Source organism: Epinephelus moara, chromosome 11 (genome assembly GCF_006386435.1).
Source record: "Epinephelus moara isolate mb chromosome 11, YSFRI_EMoa_1.0, whole genome shotgun sequence".
NCBI lineage: Eukaryota > Metazoa > Chordata > Actinopteri > Perciformes > Serranidae > Epinephelus > Epinephelus moara.
Window position 1 is genome coordinate 21,210,394 of NC_065516.1, and position 26,355 is coordinate 21,236,748.

Here is a 26,355-nt window from a genome sequence, read left to right on the forward strand (position 1 = left end):
CGTGGTGAATCTGAACTAACCATTTAAAACACCAAAGTCACACAATAACAAACAAGGAAGTGGTAGACCAGCAGCTCCTGTGTTCAGCAAAGTAAAATTACTGTTTTTGTCAATGAAGTCTGGTTTTGAAGAGACTGTACCTATGTTTTACTTCCTGTTCAGTTTCCCATCGAAAAAGTCTGTCTGTTTGGAGAGTACAAGTTGTGTGAGAGTCTGTAAACAGATGTTTTGATATAGTTTAGCTGGTGTTAGACACGGTGGGTCGCCTATGACTTCAATTTATAAAGAAATGTCACAGTTTTTGGATTCTTTGTTCAGCGCAGGAATGCAAAAAACTTTTTTTTTTTTTTCTCCATGAAGTAAACATAACACAGAGCAAGTAATTGACATACAGTCATTTGAGAGGGTGAAATATTCCTTTAAACCTTACAGGATTAGAAGCCTCAATAATACTAAACTAACAGTCAAGATGGACATTTTTGCAGTACAGTGCCACATGAAGAAAAGCCTATCAATGAATCATCACATCACTTTTCCAACTGCTGACCCTTCCTGTGCCCCAAATATAACAGGCCATCATTTAAACACACTTTGGCTTGAACCAGATACACCTGGCGCAGTCAGCCATTCACTCGTCAGGCCAAGGTTGAGCACCAACTATGGTCCTTTGGTTGCTCTCCAATCTCCATCATCCCCTTTCTTGGGCACCCAGGCGGGAACGGCCATATTTTATCCCCCTTGGGTGATTGTGTAAGTGCCTATCTTGCCACTCCATCTATCACGTTAACAGTGTTCTGCCCGATTGGAGGACACAGGGGGTCATAAACCGTGCTTGACTCGTCGCCCTACCCTGCTTGCCTGGCACAGGCTCCATTCAGATATTTAGGGATGAGGGGATTGAAGGGTTGCAGCCGGGCTGAAGGGCGGCCAGGGCAGACCCATCGGATTGAGGAATATGCTGGCACAGCAGCAGCGCTCCATCACACACAAACACACATGCTGCGGTGGCAGACGTCAGTGGAGCACAGGGGCTGAATGCCAATGCAGAACGCATGGCACGCCACAGGCTCACTTTACTCAATTACGCAATAGACCTTTACCAGCAGCACGTGAAGGACGATACATTATAGGCTTCATATGGCTTTCTACACGTGCAGAGGTAATGGATTAGGAGCTCGCCATTACAGTTATTGGCTTCTCACTCTTATGTTTTACAAAGTCAGCATCTAAACCTCCTACTGTGACCATTCGGCTTGACTTTCAATATGTTGTGTTATTTTGTGCTGACTTTGTTATATGCATTAGACTTGCATGAGAAGATACATATTGAGGATAAAGTCACAGAGCGTGCAAGTTAACATGTTATAAGCAGAATATGATGTCAGCAACAAGATACTGATGTTTATTGCACCGGCCTGGGAAAAAACAAACACACACACACACAAGCACTGAAAAGAACCCATCAAGAAGCACTATAGCATCAATGGCAACTCAGTCCCTTTAACGTCAGCCAAGGTCACTCCCTCACTGCATATTAAACACACACATGAACACTGAAACGTGCATGCACATGGACACGTGAGATGGGAGGTGCAAGGGCGTTAAAGGTAAGAGTGGAGGCGGGATGAGGTTAGAGAGTTTTATAGTGCATCGTTGACCCCAATTTAGTGTTTCAGCTCAACTGTTTGTGATGGATGGACTCAGTGGTGTCAGGAAGACGAAAAAGAGATTTATTCGCCAATAATCTGGAGAAGAGAAAGGCAATATAGTGGGATGCAGAAAGAAATAAAAACTGATAAACAGAGACGAGTGGCGGGGAGAGAAAGCAGAGACAAAGAAAACAGATGAGGCAGGAAGAAACGGAAGAACATCTGAGAGCGGGGAGCGAGAGAGTGATGGAACATGAGGAAACAGAGGGAGAGGAGCTGGGCTGCAGTCTGTGGCGACTGATCCTGCTGTGTAACAGAGTGATAAAGCTTGCTCAGCAACATCCCTCTCAAATCTAACCTTCAGGGACCAGCGCTGCTCTGTTGTCTCCACTCTGCCTCCTCCACACTCCGTAAGAGCTCTGCTCCTCCTGACTCTGTATTCATGAGCTGCACTGACTCATTCAGAGCTTGTAGGAATGAATGAGGGTGAGACAGAAAGAGGAGAATGGCAGCAGAGTGGCGTTAATTGGAAGCATGATTACAGGAAGGTAAATGCCCAGGTGCTGCTTTTGGATTGGTGAAATTATCTTCACAGCAGATCCAAAGTGTTGTATATTAATGGGTTTGTTAATTTGGCCGTCCTTCATAGCTATCCAGCATTGCGGCTAGGCTTGGATACCATTCACATTATTATTTTTTTAAGATATTTTTTGGGCCATTTTGCCTTTAATGGACAGGACAGGTAAGCGTGAAGGGGGGAGAGAGAGAGGGGATGACATGCAGCAAAGGGCCACAAGCTGGATCAAACCTGGGCCGCTGCGGCAACAGCCTTGTACATGGGGCGCCTGCTCTACCACTAAGCCACCGACGCCCCGGATACCATTCACATTTGTACTGATAGCGGTACCGTTTTTGATACCAGGAATTTAGTACCAGTACCCAGTGATACCTTTCTTTGGTACTTAACCTTCAAAAAAACTTCAACAAGCTGCAGCGGTGACGTCGTAAACTAAAACGCAATTCTGCTCCTCTGCTTTTTTCTAACCCCACACAGAGCTAATCGTCCATCTGTGCTCATCTTGCAGTGATTCTATGTTATACTTAAAAAAGTTATGCTTAAACTATCACTGCAGATCAACGCTGAAGCAGCCATTTCGGCTCACTGGTAAGCTGTAGGAGCTTTGGTAAAGTAGTAGGAGTAAAGTCCAAAACTCAAAGATTTAAATTTATAATTAAATAAATCAGAAAAGCAGCACTTAAGAAGTATTTTATTCAATTAAAGACTTAAACAAATGATTAATGATAAAAAATTGCTAATAGGTTTTCACTTACTCTTCAATTGACGATTCATTTCAGCCTTAACTGATATTTATTACAGATGATACCATTTTACATTTTGACACCAGTTTGTTTTTTCAAATGCCACACAACTGGACTTCCCCTCCTTAACTGATAATAACTTCTGCAATAAATGCAAGGAATTCTGGGATACAAAGCACCCAGCTGCTTCCATAGTGTCCCTGGCTGCGAGTGGAATTTCAGCCCTAACAATAAAATGGCGTCTGCAAAGCTCCCCCCCATCCACCCTCCTAACCTTTCCTGACCTTCTGTTCTCTTCACCCCTCACCCTTGAGACGCAGCCAGAGCGGCAGCGGATGGAGGAGAACGCAGAGCAATCGGACCTGATGAGAAAGCACATTGCACCTAATGAAGCAGCTCTCCAGTGGCCAAACTCATTACCACAGATTAATGATTTGATTTAATTACGTGGGCAAAATAAAGGACACACTGCCTTGTCAGAACACTGCGGGGTTAAAAGGTTGAGGCTACAACTCAGAAGACGGAGGAATCATCAGTGTTAGACAGACTGCCCTTTTATCATATCCACAACTCCACACAAGCTGAAATGAACCTGAGCACGACGTGTGTATGTATGTGTTGATGTTTACGTGCTGGCCATTTGCAGTATGTCTCATTTGTTTCCAGATTTGCTTCCTTCTTGTCACTTTCCTGCAATAAAGGCTGCAGAGGTATGAGCCAGGCTCTGTCATCCCTCTCCGCTCTCTGGCTGGAAACTTAGTTTCAATGAATTATGTAGCGCTCCACCTGGCTATTAGCCTACAAAGCTCAGTCAGCCTCCAAACAAGCCTGGGAATGGATGGCAGGCAGCAACACAACGACCTTGGATTTGTATTCAATGCGTTACACCGGAGCTGTCTAATCTCAAAAAGATGCAATCACGTTGTTTTCCCAGCATTACTCAAAAGCCGTGTCATGTTGATTTATGTAACATTATGCTATTCACTCTGACGTAGGATAATGATCAATTTCTACACCTGCTGTGTGACAAAGAAAAAATTTAAATGAGCCGTTCCTCTTAATTTAATAACATCCACTTTGTGTCATACGTCAGCACACACTTCAGATTTCTGATGTACTGCACTATACAGTCCAGCTCAATTCCCAAAGCTCTTTGGAAAGTGTGGCTGCAGGTGACAGCTGTATGACAGATGATCTATGCGGCTGCTGCTATTTGAAAGAGAACGAAAAGAGAGGGACGCCACTCTATGTATCCCTGTGGTGCAGGGATCAATTCAGTCATGTGACTTTCCCCCCCGAAAGACAAGAGGAGGAAAAAGACAATGAAATAGGGGGAATGACGGCATTGTCATGGCAACTTGCTGACATAGCAGTGTCTTCTTACAAGTCCTAACCTTACAGTTTTACCCAGAGGGCATGCACGGGGACTGTGGCCTCTCACACACACACACACAGGACAGTGGGACAAACTGCATTAATATGCATGAGTTATCTGGACCAGACCTAAACACACAAGCAGAACATTGTATATCAAAGGAATGTTTTCTGTAAATCCATTTGCTGTGGAGTGCTGATCCTCTAATATTGCAGCGTGTTCTGTACGGAGCGTCTCCAAGCGCACCTTCTATTTTGGTTCATGTATGTGCTGCAGCGCAAAGTGCAGAAGGGTAGGATGAGGAGTAATATAGATCAGAGGGTGTGCTGAATAAAAAATGCTCTGGTCTTGGGGCGTCGGTGGCTTAGTGGTAGAGCAGGCGTCCCATGTACAAGGCTGTTGCCGCAGCGGCCTGGGTTCAAATCCAGCCTGTGGCCCTTTGCTGCATGTCTCTCCCTCTCTCTCCTCCTTTCACACTTCACTATCCTATCAATTAAAGGCAAAAAATGCCCATAAAAATATCTTTAAAAAAAAAATAAAAAAATTGCTCTGGTCTCATAGCTCTGAAATCACAGGGACACACGACAACAACAACAACAGCTCAACAAATTAAAAAAACGCTTCTGCGGGAAATCATTTTGTTGTCGTGACAGTGCAGAGCAGCAAAAGTTTTCTACTGTATTTCTCATTAACTGTCACACCATATCTTCAGATGTGATACAGCAGCATTTGCACTACAATGCATTTCAAGAATAAAACACGAACCACTGAAATGTGTTGAAAACAAAGCTGTGATGCATACAATCGATGAGCTCCAGTAATCCCATGTCTCTCGCATAAAGAGGCAGAATACAGAGTTACAGCCGACCAGTCAGAGGGGCATGGAGCTGTGTGCGTTCATTCTGTAGCAACCTTGTGTCATTTGAATGCGATTTAATGAAAGTAAACACGGTGAAAGGCCGTGCATAATGGCACTGCGCTCCAGCAAATAGGAGGCTGCAGATTTATCACCATATCTGTCCTGCTGCCTTCGGAATATCTGCGAGGATTTAATGAAGTGCAGAAGTATTTCATACAGTGTAAAAGCAGCTGTGGACAACAGATATTGTGAGAATTACTATTAATTCAGAGATAATGCAGACTGATTACCAGTGCTCATGCTTTTACCACATTAAGATTCTTAATTATGGCCTTGGGAGAGAAGCTGTTATTGCATAAATGTGTTCCTGCATTGAGCAAAAAAAATAAAAGTCTTTATGTACGAATGCTAAGACCAGTCAGGGAGGAAATGAGATGGAAATCAAGGGAGAGGATGCGAGAGGGTGTGGACAGAAAACGGCCAGAAGTCGTCCGAATAGCAGTAGGTAGTAGAGGTAGTGGAAATGAATAAGAATGAAGCGTGCTAGATAAAACTGTTGCAGTTTAAGCGAAGTCAGACTAAACCGACATAAACCCAACTACACTCGCTAATTCTCACTAAGTCAGATATTCAGACATGGACAGAGAAATACATACAAACAGACATTATATCGGCCTGTTTGAGTGAGACGAGTGATTAGACGGGTGGGACTGGTCACATGGAATGATAATCCACAAAAATAGGCACAGACTGATGGAAGCCAGACAAAAACCGCGCAGCTCCAATATGGCACAAACAGGTCAAGAAGTCATTTCCTGCGCTGTGTTAAGCTGGCAGATAGTGTCTCTGTGATAATAACATGCTGATTTAGCTTTGCGGTGGCACACCAGTTGGTTGAGCCCTACCAGACTGCTCGGGCACCCAAACAGAGGACAGTGCTCAACGTTTAGAAATCCATACTTTCCTTGACCTGTAAATTGATTTGAAATGGTTCAAAATCATGACATTTAATTGGATTTCAGTGCTGACTAATGTTATATAGCTCAGTAATTTTGGTAACCCTTTATCACAACTAAATTATTTTTCTAAATTCAATATATTTGAACACTTGAGATGATTTGCACATAACATTTTTAAGAATGTATCTGACTGTTGGACTACCAGATAGCCTTGAAAGCGGAGAGACACAAGATTAAGGTTTTAATTGCATGCTGTTATGAAAACTATAAAACCACAATGGCTGAAATGCTGAGAATACTGTACGTAACCAGTTCATGCTCATGTAATATTAAAAGGTACGAGCAGTCAATGAGCGTTCCACACAGCGCTGGCGTCCCACAGGCAGAACAGTGGGTGGTAAAAGCTTAAGATAAGTATGAAATGTGGGCAGGATGTGAGGAATATTTTAATGGATCAAGTACAGTAAAGAACTTTGATCCTGGTTTGCAGGCAGCACAGACTGGTACAGACACAGAGTCGAGACTTTATCAGCCAGACACGGCCCTACGAACACCAACATCAAAGCCCTTCCAACTTGGAAATCTGCGTTCAGGCCACCCATCGGGCTTCTGAACCACATTACCTCTGAGCATTACAGTTATAAGCCCCTTAAGCAAAGACATGACTGATCACAAGGGGCCCAAAGGACTTGATCGGAATCTTAACTCTGTTTCTCTCCATCCCTTCCCCCTCGAGTTATTCTCCTGCACAGCAAACTACGACCCAGTGACCTCTTCTCTCATCTAGAGGCAGGTCATGTGGCGATGTGGCGTGGTGCATGATTGATGCAGCAGAGGTGAGGCACGCAATAAGGGCAGGCGACGATCTGATTCATAAATCTACCGTACACGCTCCACTGGAGGAATTTTCTCATGCCTTTGTCAGAAATTGCATCTTCTCTTTTATTGTGGTTTATACCAAAGCTCCTCGCTGCAGGATAGTAGCGCCCAAATCTTTGTCATATTGCAAGAAAAGCCCAAACAGTAATAAAACTTTCATGCAAGCTGCTATACTTTCCTTGCAGGGGTCCCCAAGCTCACTTTGCTAAATCAAATATTTAAAAATTGAGAGAGAGAATGGAGGGCTGGTCTTTATTTCTAGCTGCTCCCCTGCTACAGGACGGACGCTACACTACAGTCAGCCAGTGAGGCAACACTTCTGCTAGCCATGATGAACATGGATATTATTAACTGCTTTAACCAATGATTCAGCCAGTCCACAAAGAAAAAGCTGTGGTAGCAATGACCCTCATCGAATGCAACTTAAGTTTCCAGCACGCATGGTTTTCCTGAGGGACCCCAGTACAACTTCTGTGTTCGTCAGAGGGGTCATGGATCCTAACTCTGACACCGAGCGACCACTTTCTGCTGATTCTCATGCTGCTGTAAGGCTTCTGGTCTTGCACTAACAGCAAAAGAACACAAATCTGCTGCTGCTGATTGGGGCTGGTGGGAGTAAGGCTGAATGGAAAGAAATCTAGATGAACAAAAATCAGCAAAACTCAACTGGGAACATGGTGATGGAAGAAGAACCCCGCCAGCGATACATATGAGGTCAGCCGTCAGCTGCTCGCTCTGCTGTGCTGCAGTAAAGCGAGTGAGTGGGCCTCTAAATCCATCACTGTCAGATGGACAAACGCTCTGAGACAAAAGATTTGAGGTCTTAGTTTAGAGAACACTTTTGGATTCAAACTTACAAACACTCAAGTGTGGTTTCTTATCAAAAACTAGTGTGATTTACATGGAATTAATGTTTTTGTCGGTGACTGGTGTGTCCCAGTTGTTTTTGCATATTTTATTATTAATACTAATAGTGATCAATTCCATTTTACACCGTGGTCTTGGCCTGTATCATTATGGCCAAAATGATAACCATGATTATCTCTCCATCCATCCATTTTAATCTGCTTATTCGGGGCCAGGTCATGGGGGCAGCACCCCAGATATCCCTCTCTCCTGTAAGGCTTTCCAGCTCCTCCTGGGGGACCCCAAGGCATTCTCAGGCCAGATGAGATATGTAATCCCTCCAGCGTGTTCTGGGTCTGCCCTGGGGCCTCCTATCAGTGTGACATGCCCAAAACACCTCTAACGGAGGCACCCAGGAGGCATCCTGATCAGATGCCCGAACCACCTCAACTGACCCCTTTGGATGCGAAGGAGCAGCGGCTCTACTCCAAGCTCCCTCCGGATGTCAAAGCTCCTCACCCTTGTACTACATTCCTGCTTATTAACAAATCTTTGCATCAATGTACTAATTCAATGCATTTCCTATAGATGCGTATCCACGATGTATTTTTACAGTGGTCATGGTACCATGATGCGCTGCAGCTGGCTGTCATGGATGTCTGAGTTGATGCTAGACAAGGACAGGTATTCAGTGAGGTAACGTCGGCAATGATTTTCTTCTTGGCATTCATTCAGCGATCGCTCTACAGACTGTAGTGTTTTTTTAGGTAGTTTAAAAAGTTAGTTGGGTTGCTTTTCTGTGCAGACATTAGTCACACACACTTGCTGCTTATGATTTGTCCTCTCCTAAATCCGAAATGCTCCCCGACAAGAGATGATGACGGTTGGTTTTGCTCGTCTGCAGTCCCAACATTCAGGAAAGTTCTTCACAGGATGCTGCTGCAGAGTGCACATATAGTGAACAGCTCTTTAAAAGTGGAGGCTGGCTATTGGTTTAGAAGGTGTTGGAGTTGATATGCAGCAGAGTTTTTTATGAGCTGGGCACACATTATTTTCATTTTATTGTGGGAAGCCAAAATCGTGATCGTAATCAATGTTAGATTAATTGTGCAGCCCTACATTGGTCTGGGTTGACAGTCGATTCTGATTGGCTGCAGAGTGTCCATTAATTCCTGATTATGTCTGTTCACTGTTCTAAATTAATGCACTGACTAAACAGTATCACAATCTTTGTATGTGCAAATCTTGATAGAGATTTGGGAACTGACATGGCTGCACATCTAGTTAATCTTGTTGCTAAACATACTGTCAAATCATATTTACTGTGTCAACTGTACGCAATGTTATTGACTTTGAATCCTGATAGCATCATGTTAGCTTTCTGGCTCACAGCTGAGCCAAAGGGCTCTATGAGCTGAGGGAACTGGAAATATCATCGCCATCATTGCCAAGTCTAAGGTCCATCCTATTTGCTGGAGTAGTAAACAACGTTGTCATTGCATGTGAACCTTATGGAATGGCAGTGATTATTGCAGGAATTAGTCAAACCCTCAGGAGATACACGGGAAACTGAGTTATGGCTTTTGAAAAACTTTAAATTTTAATTGCTAAACACATAAAAATGTAAATGAATGGTCATAATTTTTTTTCTTTGGCAAGTGACCATAGTATAAGTGGGATAATGCCCTTAGAGGTGCCCATAATGAAGAATTAATAGACTCCACAAAGACAACTGTCCTTCATGCACTTCCTGACAATGGACACCTTATGGGACATTATCCCCAACTTATTTATTGCATCGGGGGCTTGGACCACATTATACTTGCTTGTAAGTCTGGTATTTTATATACTCCCTTACACTGCATTGGAATAAAACTTTGCTACAGTGCAGACTGAAAGCACCTGTCGCTGACTGATGTGGCTCAATTATTGTTCTCAGTGAAAGCCTGTGGCAAACAGCACTGTACGCACTCGCATATGTTATTTTATAAACATGAACTACTGAATATTGTTAGTGTGAGTAAATGATGATTCACTTTTGATTTTACCATCATATTAAATTCTGTTTTCACCAGCCCCCAGAAAGGTGTTTCTGTGAATGCTGTGCACAAAGCAAACCTACTTTGTTGTTAGTCAAGATGAGAAAAGTTCTCACCATCCATGCTGGCGTTATAAAGTGTTATTTATCAGACAGCTGGAAATCTATTTCGCTCACTCTTCCTCACGATCTCCCCTTGTGACAAGCCAATCAAACCAACTCAGTTCTCTTTAACTGGCTTACTGATGGGATGTCATTCAAAGGCAGAGCCTGAGAGAAATGTGCTAATTCCTTTGTGCCTCCTCCCTTTCATATGACTTCACTTTCTAATATTTCTCAGAAGTCTTTCACACACTGCCACATTGAGTAAATCCCTTTGCTCTCTACTTAATTGTCTAATCCATCATCCTTTGTGGATTTCCATCCAAATCCATCTTTCTTTGTAACTTTTACCCTCAGTCCCTTTACATAATGAGAGCAAACACACAATTTTAGCTCATCCTCTACTAATTGCTTCTAATGAATGACTTAAAGGGGCATTTTCAACATTTTCTTGCAATGAAAACTCCTCTGTAGACAAGTTTAGGTCAGTATGTACCTTGAAAATGTACAGAACATGCACAGCCGAAGCAACAGGCAGGTACAGAGTCTGCTGTAGTGTGGAGCCTGCTATTTTTTCCACCACTCTCTGGTCGAGCTGTTAGGTCAACAAATTGCTATTCCAGGTTAGGATTAGTCATCAGATTTGTGAGATTAAGAGTGCAAACAAGGTTTATAAAGGCATTCTAGGTGAAATTTGAAACAGTGTGAGTCATTGTGGGGAGGTAGACTGGGCATTTACATCCTCAGTTGAAAGTAACATATGTTATCAGGCCAAATTTGCTTCATTCTCAACCTCTGATTGAAGCTGTACACCATGCAGCCAATCTGAGAGGACCATTATTAGCGATTGGACGAATGTATCAGCTATCTGTGATTGGCTGAGTACATCACCGACTGTTTTTTGGGGTGCTAATTTAAAGGTCTGCCTCCATAGAACAAGTGAGAGATGGTGCTCAGCGGGCAGCTGGCAAAGCACTCAAAGTGTGCAGATAGGTCTGGCTTTGCAAGACTACTCAGCGACAGAATCTCGTTCGGCAAGCTAACCCTGTAACACAAAGAGGCCAGAAAAAACAGCATGTAGAGCAAGCGTATTTTCACTTCTAACTTGGTGAATTAAGGGTTTATTTCGACCAAACCAGAGGTAGTGAAAGACTAACCAAGACAGTTTGGGTGAGTTTTATTTTGTCTTCGTCACATTCAAGTGTGTTTAATGATGAGTTAGGAGAGAAACCTAAATTCAGAAAGTACATATTTGCATCGTTATGTTAAATAAGGAAAACAGATGTACAAATATATTCCTTTCTTGGCATTTTGTGAGTTTATTTTGACTAATCATTTGACTAAAAAACCTATGAGAGCTTGGACCTGGATTTTAACATGTTGCCAAACCCTAATCCTTACATTACCTCTTGCCAAAACACACACACACACTGGTGGAGTGCTCCCAAATGTCGCGTCAAACACACCAAGTCTGTCACCACTCTGTGTTTATCCATGCATACATAATGTTCCAGCATTTGAGAGGGTGGCAGATAATCTTTCAGCTGATGAGGGGCCATGAATGGGGCATCTGGGCCGGGGGTATAACCACATTATACTAGCAACCGAGTGTGCGTGAGTGTATGTGTGTGAATCCATAAGAGGAGTGAGTACAGGGCTGAGGTGTTAGTTTGCCACAAGCTTGCACCTGCAGCTTTTCAGCCTCTCTCATTGACAGACATGGCACAGCAATCTGGTCCATGGTGCTTAAGCGGTGCCCCCCCCCCCCCCCCCCCGATCTTCAGCCAGCGCCAAGAATTTGGCCGATTCATCAGCGCACCCTCCTCTGTCCAATTCCTGCACCAGCTACTCCAAGAGGAAAATAAAGAGGCAAGAATGCTGATTCCAACTCAACTCCACAGCCATATTCTTAATCATATTCACCAGCCTTCTTTATGCTTGAATGTGTGTTTTCTGATTCTGTGTCCTGTGTGACTTTCATTTCCTTGGCAACAGTGAGAAAATTGGATTTGCTGGTATCTTGAAGGATAAAAGGCTAAAAGACTATATTAATAGCTAAGCTTATGTGATCTTAACCATGAATCTGGAATACTTTGATTACTATTTGAGTGAATATAATTACTGTGGCACAACACACAGCAGATGGAGTGACTACACAGCACCACCCTGCTTTCATTCACATCATTTGCTGTTAATGCAGGTAAGAAAAGAACTCAGTACACTGTTCTGCAGCAGAGGTGCCTCCTACACACTGTGACAGAAGTCTGTGAAGCCAGTCTTGAGAATGACGGGTCAGACTTCCCTGCAGTGTCTCCGCACAGGCACAGATGTTCAAATACCACTGCATGCTTGCAGGAAAAGCCACGCAACACAAAACCCTGCCTCCTGCAAACACTTGTGCTCACTCCCACCAACCCCCAAAGCCCTAAACCTCACCCACCCCCATCTGCAGGTGCACACACACACACACACACACACACACACACACACACACACACACACACACACACACACACACACACACACACACACACACACACCCTGCCAGCTCTAAACAGCTGCTCTCTCACCATTTACACCCTGCTACCAACTACTAGGCCCCCCAAAACGTAAAATGGGGATAGAAGCCTAGCATTAGAGCAGCAGGCTTTGGAAAATATTATAAGGTACCTGTGTCTGGCTGTTAAAAGATTCCTACTGTGTACTTTAAATAAACTTTTCTCCCAAACATCCCAAAACAATGAGCCAACTCAGTCAGCTAAAACCAGTGGACGACTCTTGTCAAAACACTGTCTCTCCAATGAGCTGTATCGCGGTTATGTGTTAGCCTATTAGCCCGAGTTACATAATGCACAACCAGCTTAACGCTACATTTAGTGGCATAACGGAGCTTGGCAGAGCCGCTACAACAGACAGAAGAATGTGCACGGCGAGATTCGCCCCAGTCTGTACGCCTGTCAGGCTACATTTTTTGGTCTTAGTGCATTATTTTTCAGCATGTCTGTATGTGTCTGAGTGTGCACATGTGTGTGTGTGTGTGTGTGTGTGTGTGCGCAGCAATCCCACAGGCTGGGGTTGGAAAACGTTTAGTGTCATGCCATTTATCTCCCTCAGAGTGGGCTCCTGTCCCTCCAGGAGCTTGACACAGATGGGTCGGCTATATGCAGCCAGCACAGTAGAATAGCAGCTTAAGGTCAGAAGGTCAATATGAGGAAAAAAAGGACATCCAGTGTATAAAAATGGAAGGAAATGCTTTAATTTTCTTACCAATGTTGCTTTAGTAAGCAAATCTGTTTGAATGTCCATGTGGAGGTCACCATTTGTCGACATGATCCTAATATTTGTGAATGAAAGCACATTCTTTCCCAAATACCAGAGCTGTTTTTGTGCTCAACATGTTCTTACACTTATGTAAATGCCATTAACACTTCTCCCTCCAGCAGCCCCTCCTCCCTCAGTCTCCATCTACGCAGCACAGGGGTCAAGGAGAACAATAGCCAGTCCACTGCTCCGAGGGCATAACACGAGAACGGAGGGGGATTTTTTCTCCCCCCATCTCTGTAGCAAAACAACACTCCTAACAACACCCTAAAGGCTGAATCAACTTGGAGGACGGACTGAGCTGAGCAGATAAGACGCACAAGATTGAAAGAAGAGAGCGTAATTCAGCTTGACATGCATGTACAGGCAGTCTATATGCAGTATATGCAACTATTTGATCCAGATAGAATTGACACAGCTCAGATATGTCCAATCCCACAGTAGCTCACTCAGAGTTTCCATCTTTTTAAGAATCCAGTGCTCGATAGCGACAGTACCCTCTGTGTCGATAGCCATTGCAGGACATGCTGTACCCCTGGCAACAGATAAACATCTGGTAATTATTGACAACGACTCATTTCCTGACTGGACACAACAGGCGAAGGAAGGGCATGTTTCTCTTCACAATGCTGATAGGCTTAATCAGAGAAAATACACAGAAAGGCTGCAGGTTTTTAAGTGCTTTCAGTCAGCAGAGATGAAACGGCAAAGGACATCTGAAGTGAAGAGGCCTCTTGTTTTTTTGTTACAGGCCGTATAACACTTAAAGGGGATGTGGCAGCTCGGGGGAGATAAGGCAGTATTAAAGCTATCCATCTAGACAGGAAAAATAAAAAGGGAGAAAAATGTGCTATTCGCAAGTACAGATGTCACATTAAGATGTGTTATAAATTAAACGTTTCATTTGTGAATGAGGCACTGTAATTTGTTCAAATTGTGGGACGCTGTTAAGGCAATCATGTAATCCCCAAGACACTCAATTATGAGTCATGGCTTCGTGGGTGGGGAAGATAGTGTCTGCGGTCCTGAGATATTTGCAGCACTGTAGCCCAAACACACTAACCACTCAGTCATAAAGTTACCCAGTCTGAAAATCTATGTGACATTTCATTTTTCAAGCTGATTTCTAATGTATAGATGTGAATGAGAAGTGACAATCCCCTACTGTGTTTCTGTCCAGTGACATTTAAACCACTTCAAAGCTATTTTGGGGCATTATTTCATTTTAACCCGAGCCAACAAGAGCAAGGGATCAAAGAGGATTGGGGGGGGGGGGGGGACAACATGAACCAAAGAGCCAGCAAGAACAAAGAAAAATTGTCCATTCCTTTCCCGCATACCTTTAAACAAAAGGTTTCTCAGCGTCACTGTGATCCCGAAAACCTCTTGTGGCATTTCCCCAGGAACCTTCCCACACTGTCAAAACAACCCGGACACAACGCTGAAAAATGGCCAGAAGTCAGCAGCCAATGAGACTGAGCAATGACTGCACTACAGTTGGTGCGGTAAAGACCCCTGCCTCTGGAAACAAACCGACTCCCACACTTGCCTTATTCTATCACTCCTACTCTTCCTGCGGAGTGATTAAAAGACAAAATGTCTGTGAGGAGTGCAGGTTGGTGGAGATACAAACAGCAGTGAAGGATTTCGAGGCACAGACAGAGTCATCGGTGGCACAGGATCAGCCTCAGAGGGGTCAGCGGTTCAATGGGGAGTCACAGTAGTAGTAGTAATAGTGGTGGTCAGAGCTGGCAGCCCTGCAAGCTGCAGCTAAAAAGGTCGCCTGCTGCTGAGTAACCCTGAGGGCCTGTGTGGACAACACAACCGAGCGGAGGGAAAGCGAGTAGAGATATTTAAAACCTCCTTGAGGATAAGCCAAGGGGACAGTGATGAAACAGGACCAGCCTTCTTTCTATATGTGTGCCAGCCTCTGACGGGGCCCAAACGTGTACCCTAACTGATTCTGAAATGTGATCTGTCAGCCTGGAGGGGCAGAGACGGAGCGAGCGCCGGGGGGAGGGGAGGTTCTCTAGGGACGTGTGTGTGTGTTTGCTTCTGTCAGTGCACAATCTGCATTTGCTTTGGCTGCTGGGCAGAACAGGACACACAGTTTAATGGAATTGACTTGAGTGAGCACAGAAAAAGGACGTGCCGGGGCCACGGCTGATAATCCTCAACAAAAAATAAAAACACAGGAGGTAATAGTGAACTGTTCATTCCTGCTTTTTCCTCTCTAATCTGGAGGGAGACACACACACAAAACGCACTTCAGGAGAGATACTGAGAGCAACTGTTCTTTCTAAATCTGTCAGAGGGAGAGAGCGGAAAACACACCCCTTGTGCTTATGCGAGCATGTGTGTGTGTGTCTGTGAGTATCAGAGAGCGCAGACAAGACCAGTGTTCAGGCTGTCTCTGCGGGTGTTAAAGCTCCTCTCTTCCTAAACTGGGCACCACCTCTTCTCCTCCTCTTTAGTAAATAAACACCACTGTGTCAAACTACAGCTATGTCAGATCTCCTTTTATTTTCATGGGAACATTAATAACGCACACGCACCAATAACACACACCAGTATGTCCGTTTCAAAGTCATCTGCACTGCAAACTAGTTAATGCAGAGGCAGTGGGACTTTGTCAGCCAGTAGGAATCTATTAACCTTATCCTGCGTGTAGACAGGGTGGCTGTGTGTACAGTAGATTTGTATGCAAACAGGCTGCAAAGTCTAGACAATAAAAAGAAAAACAGGGAATTAACAAAAGGGCTGTGACAAATTTTGGGTATATTTTCAGTGGACACCTCCTCCAGAGGGTAATGTGGACATGCAGACAGCAATCTAATCAGAGATGACCTCTCCGTTCACCCAACATCAATAACAGCTTCTCAGCATCATTAGCTTGTAAATCACAGAGGTCGTCAGTGAGGCGGGGGTGGAAGGAAAAAACACTCCCTCTCATAGCTGGAGGTCACAGTCACTGTCCATGGCTTGTAAGGGATCAACAACTCAATGAGGAGAATCGAGATTATATTGATCATTTAGATCTGTGGGTCACTGTGTAGTCAAATCACATGGAGATGGTGACGGAGACTGGAGGAATCAATCAACAGCGGAGACAGCAAAACAACAACAGAAGCTGATTTGAATACGTTTGTTTCCAGTTTATTACAAATTGTTGCTCAACTGAACAACAGAAACCTCATCTAATGCAACAAGCCACCTTCACACAAGATGGAGTGGCTCCTCAGAGAGGGGCAAAGACAAACGTTCACCATAGTAACGCCAAGAATGGTATGTTGTAAATCTGTCAGAGCAGAAAGAGAACAGACTGAGGAAAAGAGGCAGAAATGTGCAAACGGCGGCTACTTCCACACTCGAGCTGCCAGTTCTTGTCTTTAAATTCTCTAGAGGAGTACTACAAAACCACAAAATCCTAAACAGAGATCTACAAAGCCAAATAAACAATTCCCTCGTTTCACCATTTGCTCTCAAAGTACAGTAAAAGAGGTAAAGTTCAGATGCCGTGCCTGTTACATTACCATAGCGACATGGGGCCATAGCTGGGAATTGGGGCGACTGGTCCGAGGGAATGCCCTACTGTGTATGCATGCGTACACAAAGATAACATCCTGACAAAAAACCACACACTCTCTCTTTCTCTTCCTCCAAGGGCACCAGAAGTACCCCTCAGTGTACACCGCATTGTCCTACTAAAGCGAGCAGCTCCTCCCCTCTGAGCCAGTGTAAATTGAGATGGGGTTTACGTTCATGGGAGAGGGGGGAAAACCATCTCGAGGTAATTTCGGGGGAAGCCTCCTCAAGATATGGGTAGCCTATATCTCCACAAAATTAAGCTAGGAAAATATGAGGATAGCTTGGAGGATTTCTGGGTGAATGGGTTCAGAAGTGCTCCACTTTCCCTTCTCGCAGGGGGGGGGAAAGGGGACTGGGTAGAGGTTAAAAATCTACGTTTCAATGTTGACTCTAACACTTGCCCAACAACATGTTTATTTAGGGTGAAATAAAGAATTATGATGTCTGAAGGTAGATTTCATCCAAACTAAACATACTGCGTTACTGGAGTGCAAGGTGAAGCGGTATCATGGTACTACCGTAACCAGGGTAGTTAGAAATCCCGAAGGTAAGGTTTTCAACACCGTTAAAAATACAGACACTCCTGTTTCTATTGAGCTCAAAATGGAGAGGCTGTAATGAGAATGTTTTCATGTAGTTCACATTGCGTACCACCAGAGGTCAGTCTGGTGCCACAGCAGCTGAGCTCACTGTAAGTGGTGGGGATAATGCTACAATTGGGGGTGTGCCATATCATCTTATTCACGATTATACCGGTATAATTTTTAAAACAATATAAAAAATTCTTATCGCGATACTCGCAATATTCCGACTTATTGACATATTGACGTCATACTGTCAACCATGGCAACAACGAGCATAGCTGGACTCCGCAGGGGTTTCAAAAAGAGGAGCAGCTTCAGTAGCGCGGAATAAACGGTGGTGTCCTGAATGTTTTATGAACAGCCCCGGACTTCTCAGACTCTTTTAGTGAGTTACCCCTCACAGGGAACTCATTCAGCGGCTCCTCTGGCAGCAGCACAGCAACTCTCCCTTTCCTCTCTCGCTGTGTGTATGTGTTATGAAGTAATTTTGTCATAAACCTTTGGTAATGTAAATATACGTGACGCTCACAGCTTGACAAAAAATTACATATATGTGAATGTGCGATAGTTCTGGTATCATAACAGTCTGTCACAGGTTACAGCGTGATGATTAGAGGAGAAATGGCAGAGCATAAAGGTCCAGGTGGGAAAACAACAAAACAAAACTCATTCAGAGTCTGTATTCACAAACTGTGCCTTTAAACAAGCCGTCTGGGCTTCTGGGAAGTTGTGACATCACAAAGATAAAAAGGCAGAAACTGCTGATACCGTTTGGTTACGGTCATTTCCCAGCTGCAAAGATGGTGCAGAGATGCCGAGCGAACAGATGTGGAAGACCCGTAAACGCAACCAATCTTAACACGTGGGCTTTTCGAGAGGGAGGCTTAAAGAGACAGGCGCTAAAACAGAGCATCTCACACAGAGGGTGTAAATAGGTATATTCAGACAGATAGTCTGAGAAAAATAAAGTGTTTTTCGAACATTAAAGCATGAAAACACGTTTAAGTCAAAACCTAAAATACAAGTATAAACCTAAAAATGACCATCATATGGGACCTTTAAATCTAATTTTAGAAAAACTGCCAATGCTAGTGGTGTTCAATGAATGACTATGCCTGTTTCATAGGGATGTGTTCTTTGTGTTTATGCTAGGGATATGCTGCTACGTAGGAGTTAAAGAGTCAAAAGGCTGCAGATAGATTACACTGGAGGATCTAATGGTCAGGGGTTTAAAAACACAAAATTAACCACTGCCATGAATATTTGCATATAAACTATGAATTAAAATCTAATAGTGTTTTTGTGAATCGATACAGTATCACTAAACATAATATTGCGATACTCGAGTATACTAATATTTTCGTACACCCCTACATACTAACATGGCAAGCCAGCACTACCTGGACTTCTTCATCCGTGGCTGACTCATGCACCAAATACCAGAACACGCCTCAGAGAATGTCAAAGATAAAGATGTATTCAAAACACCTGAATAATACAAGCGGAGCCCAGTTACCATGGTTATTGTGAGAGTCTGATATACAAATCAAGGACATTTTCTCCACTTCCCCACTCCGTCTGACATGTCAGAACATGTTGCCGTTTTCCCAAACAATGCATTGCTGGAAGACACAGATTATCCCTCTGGGAGTCCTCTGAAAATAACCATCAAGGGCACAGCAGCCGCTTTTGATGGATATCTGTACACGGGGATGTCTTGACTGTGATGACTCAATGGGCCTTAGGAGCTCAGAAGCGTTTGCTCTGGTGTACCATGGCGAGGTGAAGGCCCAGCAAGTCTCTGTTTTGGGGTTGTTTTCTCCTTGTTTTCCTGCCTGGTTCAATAGCTCTGCTGCATTGGCTCCCTGTGATGCAGGGATCTGATCAATACTGGGTCTCGGGGGCAGCGGAGCAGGCAGCGAGAGGACTCAACACAGAATATGCTCCATAGACTGCGTAATGTTGGGATCGGGGGCTGGTGTCATCACTGTGGCTAATGCTCTGCAACAATCTCTGTTGTTTTTCATCCAACAAGCATATTGAAACAAGTAGTTAATGAATCAGTCGATGGATCAAATGAAAAGTTAAATCACAAGATCACAAGATAAAGCTGTTTATCAAGCAAAAACACAAACATTCAGAGGATAATTTTGCAGATTAATCCATAGTATAAACCAACAGATAAACTGATGACAGTAATCATTAGTTGCAGGCCTACATACAGGTCAGTGGGACAGTGACCATCTGTGTAAAGACACTGCACCAGATTGAGGGGTGCCCCATGTCCCAATAACCCAACTACAGTGGGGACACACAGGAGGATTACTTCTGCAACCATGACCTTCTCTATGAGCTCTGCGGAGTATGTGTGTGCGTGTACAGGCCATCACAGCCAGCACAGCCCCAGCATACCAGATAAATTACAGGATACCTGTGAAGAAATGTACAGATGATTTGTGAAGGAATACAATCTGCTCACACTTAAACACACCAGAAACCAGTCCTTTCTGGCTAAACATGAGAGCATGCTGCTTTACTGCTGCCAGCCTGTGCGCACACACACAAGCCTGAGGACACAGCAGTATTACCATGCACACGCACACACACACAGTGCAGGACCATTAATCATAAGCAACCCAGTTCTGCTTCTCGCACCACACTCCTCTCATGCGCTTCTGGCCCAAGGTTGACTTTGCAGTCTCTGTATTTACCTCAGTGTGGTGCAGAGGTTGCATGCCGTGGAGATTAAATCAAAAGGACAGAGGGCTGGGGGGGTGATGAGTGCATTGTTGAACTCTGCGGGCATACATGCATGCACATACCCTCCCGGTAAACATCGCAAGACCAGACCAGTTAAAAGCTGTCTTTTAAATCTATCAAAATGCAAATATCTGATGCATTTATAGTGGGAATGAAATCAGCAGAGATAATTGACACTAACTGTCTTACAGACCAGTAACTGTATAGCCCAAGGGCACTGCATCCTTCAAGTTACACACATAAGAGCTGCACAGTTTGTACTGTGGAGCAAAACTAGTGAAACTGCTCAAGTCTGAGAAGCAGCCTGTCTTCTATTTATCCAAATAAATTCAGCAAGTCTGGAATGTTTTTGTGATGTAACATTGTTCCTCCACGTTTTATAAATGTCAGGGAAACAAAATGTATTACAGGATGTCTTACCCAGGTAGAGAGATGCATTTTCTTTCTTCACATTGTCGTCCAGGTAGGTGGGCCCCAGGGTGTAGATTGGCGTGGACCCCATGCCCACAAGTATCTGGGCACAGATGAACAGAGTCACATACAGGTTGTGCTCATTGCCCTCCTGGTCGCGAGGGCACGATGCCACATCGAGCTCACGCCCACTGCTGTTGCCACTCAAACAGAGGCCTTCACGCCCCGTTGATGAGTTCATCTCCTGAATCTGGTACGGTGGTGAGATGAAGTGGGGCAGGGAAAACAATGCTGCCCCCACAGCGATGACCACACCACCTACAGCCAGCCAGCGCGGCCTCTGACCTCTGCCCCCGAAGTAGGAGATGAAGACCACCACCAGCAGGCTGCCAATGTCGAAGCAGCTGACCAGCAGGCCAGACTCAGAGCTGCGCAGACTGTAACGCTTCTCAATGGTGGTGATGACACTGCTCAGGTAGCCCGAAACCATCAGGGACTGAATGAAGGTCAGGTAGCACATGCAAAACAGGAAGCAGCGAGAGTCTCTTAGGATGACCCGCACATACTTCCTGGCTGGGATGCGGATAAGGCGGGTGAGAGAGAAACCAAGTTTTTTACCCCCCGAACCTGCAGCCCTGTGGCCCTCCACAGGTAATGAGCTGCTGAGCCCCACCATGCTGGAGGCAGAGGGGGAGAAGTCTGTCCTGGAGGAGGGAGTCTCTGCCTGGCTTGAGTCTGGGGTTTTTGCCTGGAGCTCGTTGCCCTCCTCCACCGCCACACAGGTGTGGGTGGTGTTGACCAGCCGAGTCTCCGCAGACTTGCGATCCGGCTGACAGGGTCCATTCAGGATGGGTAAGCTTTTGGACTTGAAGCAGGTCTCTGGGTCCATGTACTGGTCCTGGAGCTCACGGATCTCCAGAGACTCAGACAGGTCACTCCCCGTCTCATCGTTATCTGATGAAGTCATGTCGCAGCTGGAGATGTGGCTCCTTTCTGTGCTGAAGAGTCGGTCAGTAACTAGTGCCACATGAGGGCAAAGTGGAGCTGCTGCTGGAGAAAAGACTCTGCCCTGCCAGTGGGACTGGGTCGGACTGAACCCCTCTGGTTATGTGCATGTTTTGTTCCACATAGCCATTCACAGCAGCTCCTCTCTGTCACCTTAGCTCCAAAATATTCTTACAAGCCACTGGCCACTGGTGACATCATGACTGGATACAGCTGAACATCACCTCCCTAACACTTCACAATATTGTCTAATGTGTGAACTGTTTTTAATAAATTGTTTCTAATAATAAAAAAGAAACATACAAATAACAAAAAGGTGCTGTCTTTACAGTACTCCCCTAATTTATGACCCCTTGTACGTGTTGCTTTTATGGCTCTTTGTTAGATAGCTGGATTCATAGGGGCTTTTTGTTTCCTTTGTCCCATAGCTGTGCAGCATCCTGGGGGAAAAAAAGATAAAAACATGAAATTAAAATATTAACAAATATCAAAAAATGGCTGATAGATCAAAAACAGACATATTTACATAGAAACAAAACGTCAAAATATAACCCCATTCACTTCTGGCATTCTGGCAATACGTCCACCCTGGATTAAACCGGTCACTTCACATCGCTTAATTGCTTAAAACGAGAAAATATCCCCCCAAAAAATAAAAAATAACCTCCAGGAACAAACAATCGCATCGGTGTCAAACTGTCGCAGCGGGCAAATCTCAATAACAGCCAGCTTTCCTTTGTCAAAACGAGAAATATACCTAGAGAACAAAAGACCACGCTGTCCACAAACGTCTCAGTCATGACTTTGAAAAGAATTAAAACCTCCGATTCAGCGCGAGACATGTCTGAAATTAAGCAACAGAAAGTCCCGGCTTCGACTAAAACGGCGACAAATATTATTTGGCATAACTTCTGTGAAAGGCTAGAGGTGCAGGAGGCTGTAATACTCACACAGGACAGAGGGAGGTAGCCTGTTGTTCTCCACGGAGCGGCCACTCAGTGAATGAAATCTGTTTAATGCGGATGGCTGCTGCTGCTGGTGGGCACGTGCTGCCTTCATGGACTGTCGGAAATAGTACAATTCAGACTTCGGAGCACCAATTAAGCACGAAATAAACGCTGAAAGTGTCTAGTTTTGATTACGCCAGCTCATAGAATTAAAAATAACAAAATTAAGATGTTGTAAAAAATAATATAAGTGGCGATTGAATTGAAATATTTGGTTAGAAATGTGTTCATCAATTATACAGCCGATAAAACTTATCAGTTATCTTTTTACGTGTGTAACTCACCGTAGCTTTATGCTACTCTAGCTCTAAAATGTTAAAACAATCACCAGAAAACATGTCTCCGTCTTCGTCGCTGTATTTTATACACAAATACGCTAACTTTTCTTCTCAACCGTCGAGCTACAACATAAACCCAACGAGGAGAATCTACATTGAATGTAACAAATGTGGGGGTGATTGTTTTTCACACCAGCCATACTGGGACTTGTAGTTCCTTTCGCGAGTAAAGCGCGCGTTCAGCTCACTATTAAACTACATGTGAAGCTGATATAAGTAGCAGCGAGTCTCTGAGACACAAGCGACACTTGATACTTCTGGAAATACTGTTGCATCCATAATTTCATTCAGGTAGTTTCCACTACACTAACTCCAGGACTTCATATACCAACATGCTTGTCGACCCATATGCTTGCTTGTTTAGTGCACTACGTCATTCAGACAGCTGGGACCCTTGCTGACCCAGCAGTGATTGACTGGTCACAGGCTCATATAGACAATGGGTTTGTGCCTGGCACTCCTCTGACGCAATAAATAGTAATTAATTGTTCAGTGAAGTCAGTTTATTTTTTCAGGGAATACTACCATTGATTCATTGATGTAAAGTACTTTAATTAGAATATATTAATACACATTTTTAAAGCTGAAACTATGTGAAATACATTTACATTTAGACTTGTATTGAGAAGGGAAAATATAGATTTATGATGGAGATTGTAGCCTTTCTTCTGATGGCCGTTGCAACAGTAGGTCTACTGGGTGCATTTATAAGGTAACAAGAATGATTTGGAGCCATATAAATAAAGGTATTGATTCGGTTTGTCTGAATAAACATTAACGCTTGACATGTTTTTTTAAAGGTAAAATGTCACCGAATGGAGATTGAATGGAAAATATCTGTGCTGGCAGAGAATTAAGATCTTCCTTTTTTGTGGAGAGAGTTGACTCCCAGTGCCTGTCAAATGGATGGATGACTTTCCCCAAGGTCATTAATTCATTTCCTGGACAAGGTAGGCTGGGTGATCAATCCCGCTCCTCCTCCGCTCCTCATTCTGATGCTCTTCGGTTCCTCCGCAGAGGAATACCATTCGAACAAAGCCTGAATGTCAAATTTCTGCTTCACTTCACTTCTCAAATGTCTGATATATTTGGGATGTCTCCTAACATTAAAATGCTTTTTTTTTTCTCCAATCCTAAAGTGACACACACGCTTAGCTTTCCCCCAGCTGTGTGCAGTCCACCATCTCACTGGTGACTGAGAGAGAAAGACTGTCTCTCAGCAGTCAATCAGAGGGATCAATGAGAGGCATCATGGTCCATCATAGAGGCCTCTGTGGCCTCTGTTCGGGAGTTTTTAATCTCTCTCTCTGGCTATGGGCACGCAGCAGGCTAATCAATACCCCAAACCACCATGAATACACAACAGCATAAAGGGAAGAGGGGATTTATTCAGCAGATAGTGGCACTATGGCAGAGCTTTCATAGCATCTCTGCAAGTATAGATACAGTAGGAAATATAATATTTCAGGCACATATAATGTTGAATGTTATGTAATTGCCCCATATTTAAATACACCTGGCAGAGACAGAGGGAAATTAAGTATTTTTGTTGTTGTTTTGGGGTTTTTAAATCATTTTTTTTATGTTTTTCTACCATCTGTTAGCTAAAATGAAATAAAAAATAATTTAGTTGCAAAACATAAGACAACTGAATGGGCCTACTGGTCACAGTCCCAGGGGCCCCAAGTGTCAGGGGCTCCACTGGCCTTCACCTGCAAAATGTCACTCAAATTAACACATACCAGGAAGTCAAAATGACCACAAAGAGATGTAAAGGAACTGCAAAGAGACACAAAATAGCTACAAAAGGGGGCAAAACAACCAGATACCCCTTTTCATCCAACATGGAACTGGTTCTGTTTCGGTTCCAACACCTAATTTTTAACTGTTCGGAGCATTTTGTCCAAAGATTCAGATTCAGAACTTGAAAAGTTGGTTCCCAGCTGGAACCAAAAAACATAGCAGGTTTTTCCTCTGTCCTGGAGTATGAAGCGTAATGATGTAAGTGGGTGTGTCATATTCTACAGGTTGTAACGAGAGGATGGAGAAGGCAACAATGGAGAAGTCAGAAATCATTGGAACAAAACAGCCATGCAGAAGTCTTATTAATAGTTGTTTCATGTTTGTTTTTTGTTTTTTTGTAAAAACAAATATCTGTAATAACAGAACAAAAGTTTGCAGATAATTTATGCAAAACACAGTTTTGCTACTGTTTATTTTGTTGAAACGTGGGCTGGTCGGCTAGATAGCACCAAGGTTCCAAAATCCTGAACAGAACTGGTTCAAGAACCAAAGTTAATTTGGTGGAAAGGGGGTAAAAGAGACATAAAACGACCAACAAAAGACACAAAGTTAACTAAAAAGGCCACAAAACAACCACATGGAGTCACAAAATCACACAAAGATGCATAACAACTAGAAGGAGATGAAAAACAAACAAAAAAAGAGGCTTAACTACCACTAAGTCTGTAGCCATTTTTACACAGAGACTGCACTACAAGGCTGCTTAAAAGTCCCTTCTTTATGTCTCCTCTACATTTTGAACTAAATAACAACGGCATCATTCTGCTCCAGAGTGTGATTACACACTGCATCAAGGCTTTGCAGAATCGAAAGAGGCATGACGGGCGTGACATGTAACACAACAGCATAGTATGATATAAAACATATGCATCGGCAGTGCTCTCTAAACAACGACAATGACATTCAGGTCTCAATCATTTACTGTCCCAGTCATATGGCGGCTGATCTCATCCTCTGCTCAGAGGGTAAGAAGCTTCCGAATCTCATAGTTTTTTCCAATTTGTGGACATTTGCGGCCACTGTTCTCCTTTTTTGAGTTAGCCACTAACTGCTAACAGCTACTTTTTAAATCTCCTGCAGTGAATGGCACGAATAACGTGTCATCAAAAGGTCACACCTGTGCTGCCCATGATCCTGTCTTGCCAGCTGTCCTGTTTATACAGACACTGTTTCAGTGCTGTCACTACCTCCTGTGGTGACTTAAAGGCAAGACCACTCTGTCCCCACATTCTGCAATAGTACCTTATATACAGAGCGGCAAGGTGGCATAATAGTGTGATGTTCCCACCCTTAACAGACAGTGTAAAAGGGATTTGTGTGTCTTACTCCTGTGTAGGAGAGGTGGCGGGGCCTTTTGCATATCTGTGCCCAGGGGCCCATTGTTTTATAATCCATCCATGAACATGAAGAGGACAAAAACAATGAATCCAGGCCAGTTGAAATGTCATCCCCCCATAATTCAAACGAAATACTGTATTTCTAATTCTTTGTAATCAAGGAGAATGTGTTGC

At 43.8% G+C, this 26,355-nt stretch overlaps 1 protein-coding gene across 1 annotated transcript in view; it reads right to left on the reverse strand.

The window, feature by feature from the left end:
• Positions 1-22,707, reverse strand: part of LOC126397956 (solute carrier organic anion transporter family member 5A1) — a 49,697-nt gene extending 26,990 nt beyond the window's left edge. Inside the window, exons 1-2 of the mRNA XM_050057065.1 lie at positions 22,647-22,707; positions 20,701-22,136 (exon numbers count right to left, since the gene is read on the reverse strand). Of these exons, the coding sequence (XP_049913022.1) occupies positions 20,701-21,658 (958 nt within the window). The 5' untranslated portion in view covers positions 21,659-22,136; positions 22,647-22,707. The remainder of the gene's footprint in view (positions 1-20,700; positions 22,137-22,646) is intronic.
• Positions 22,708-26,355: the final 3,648 nt, after the last annotated feature.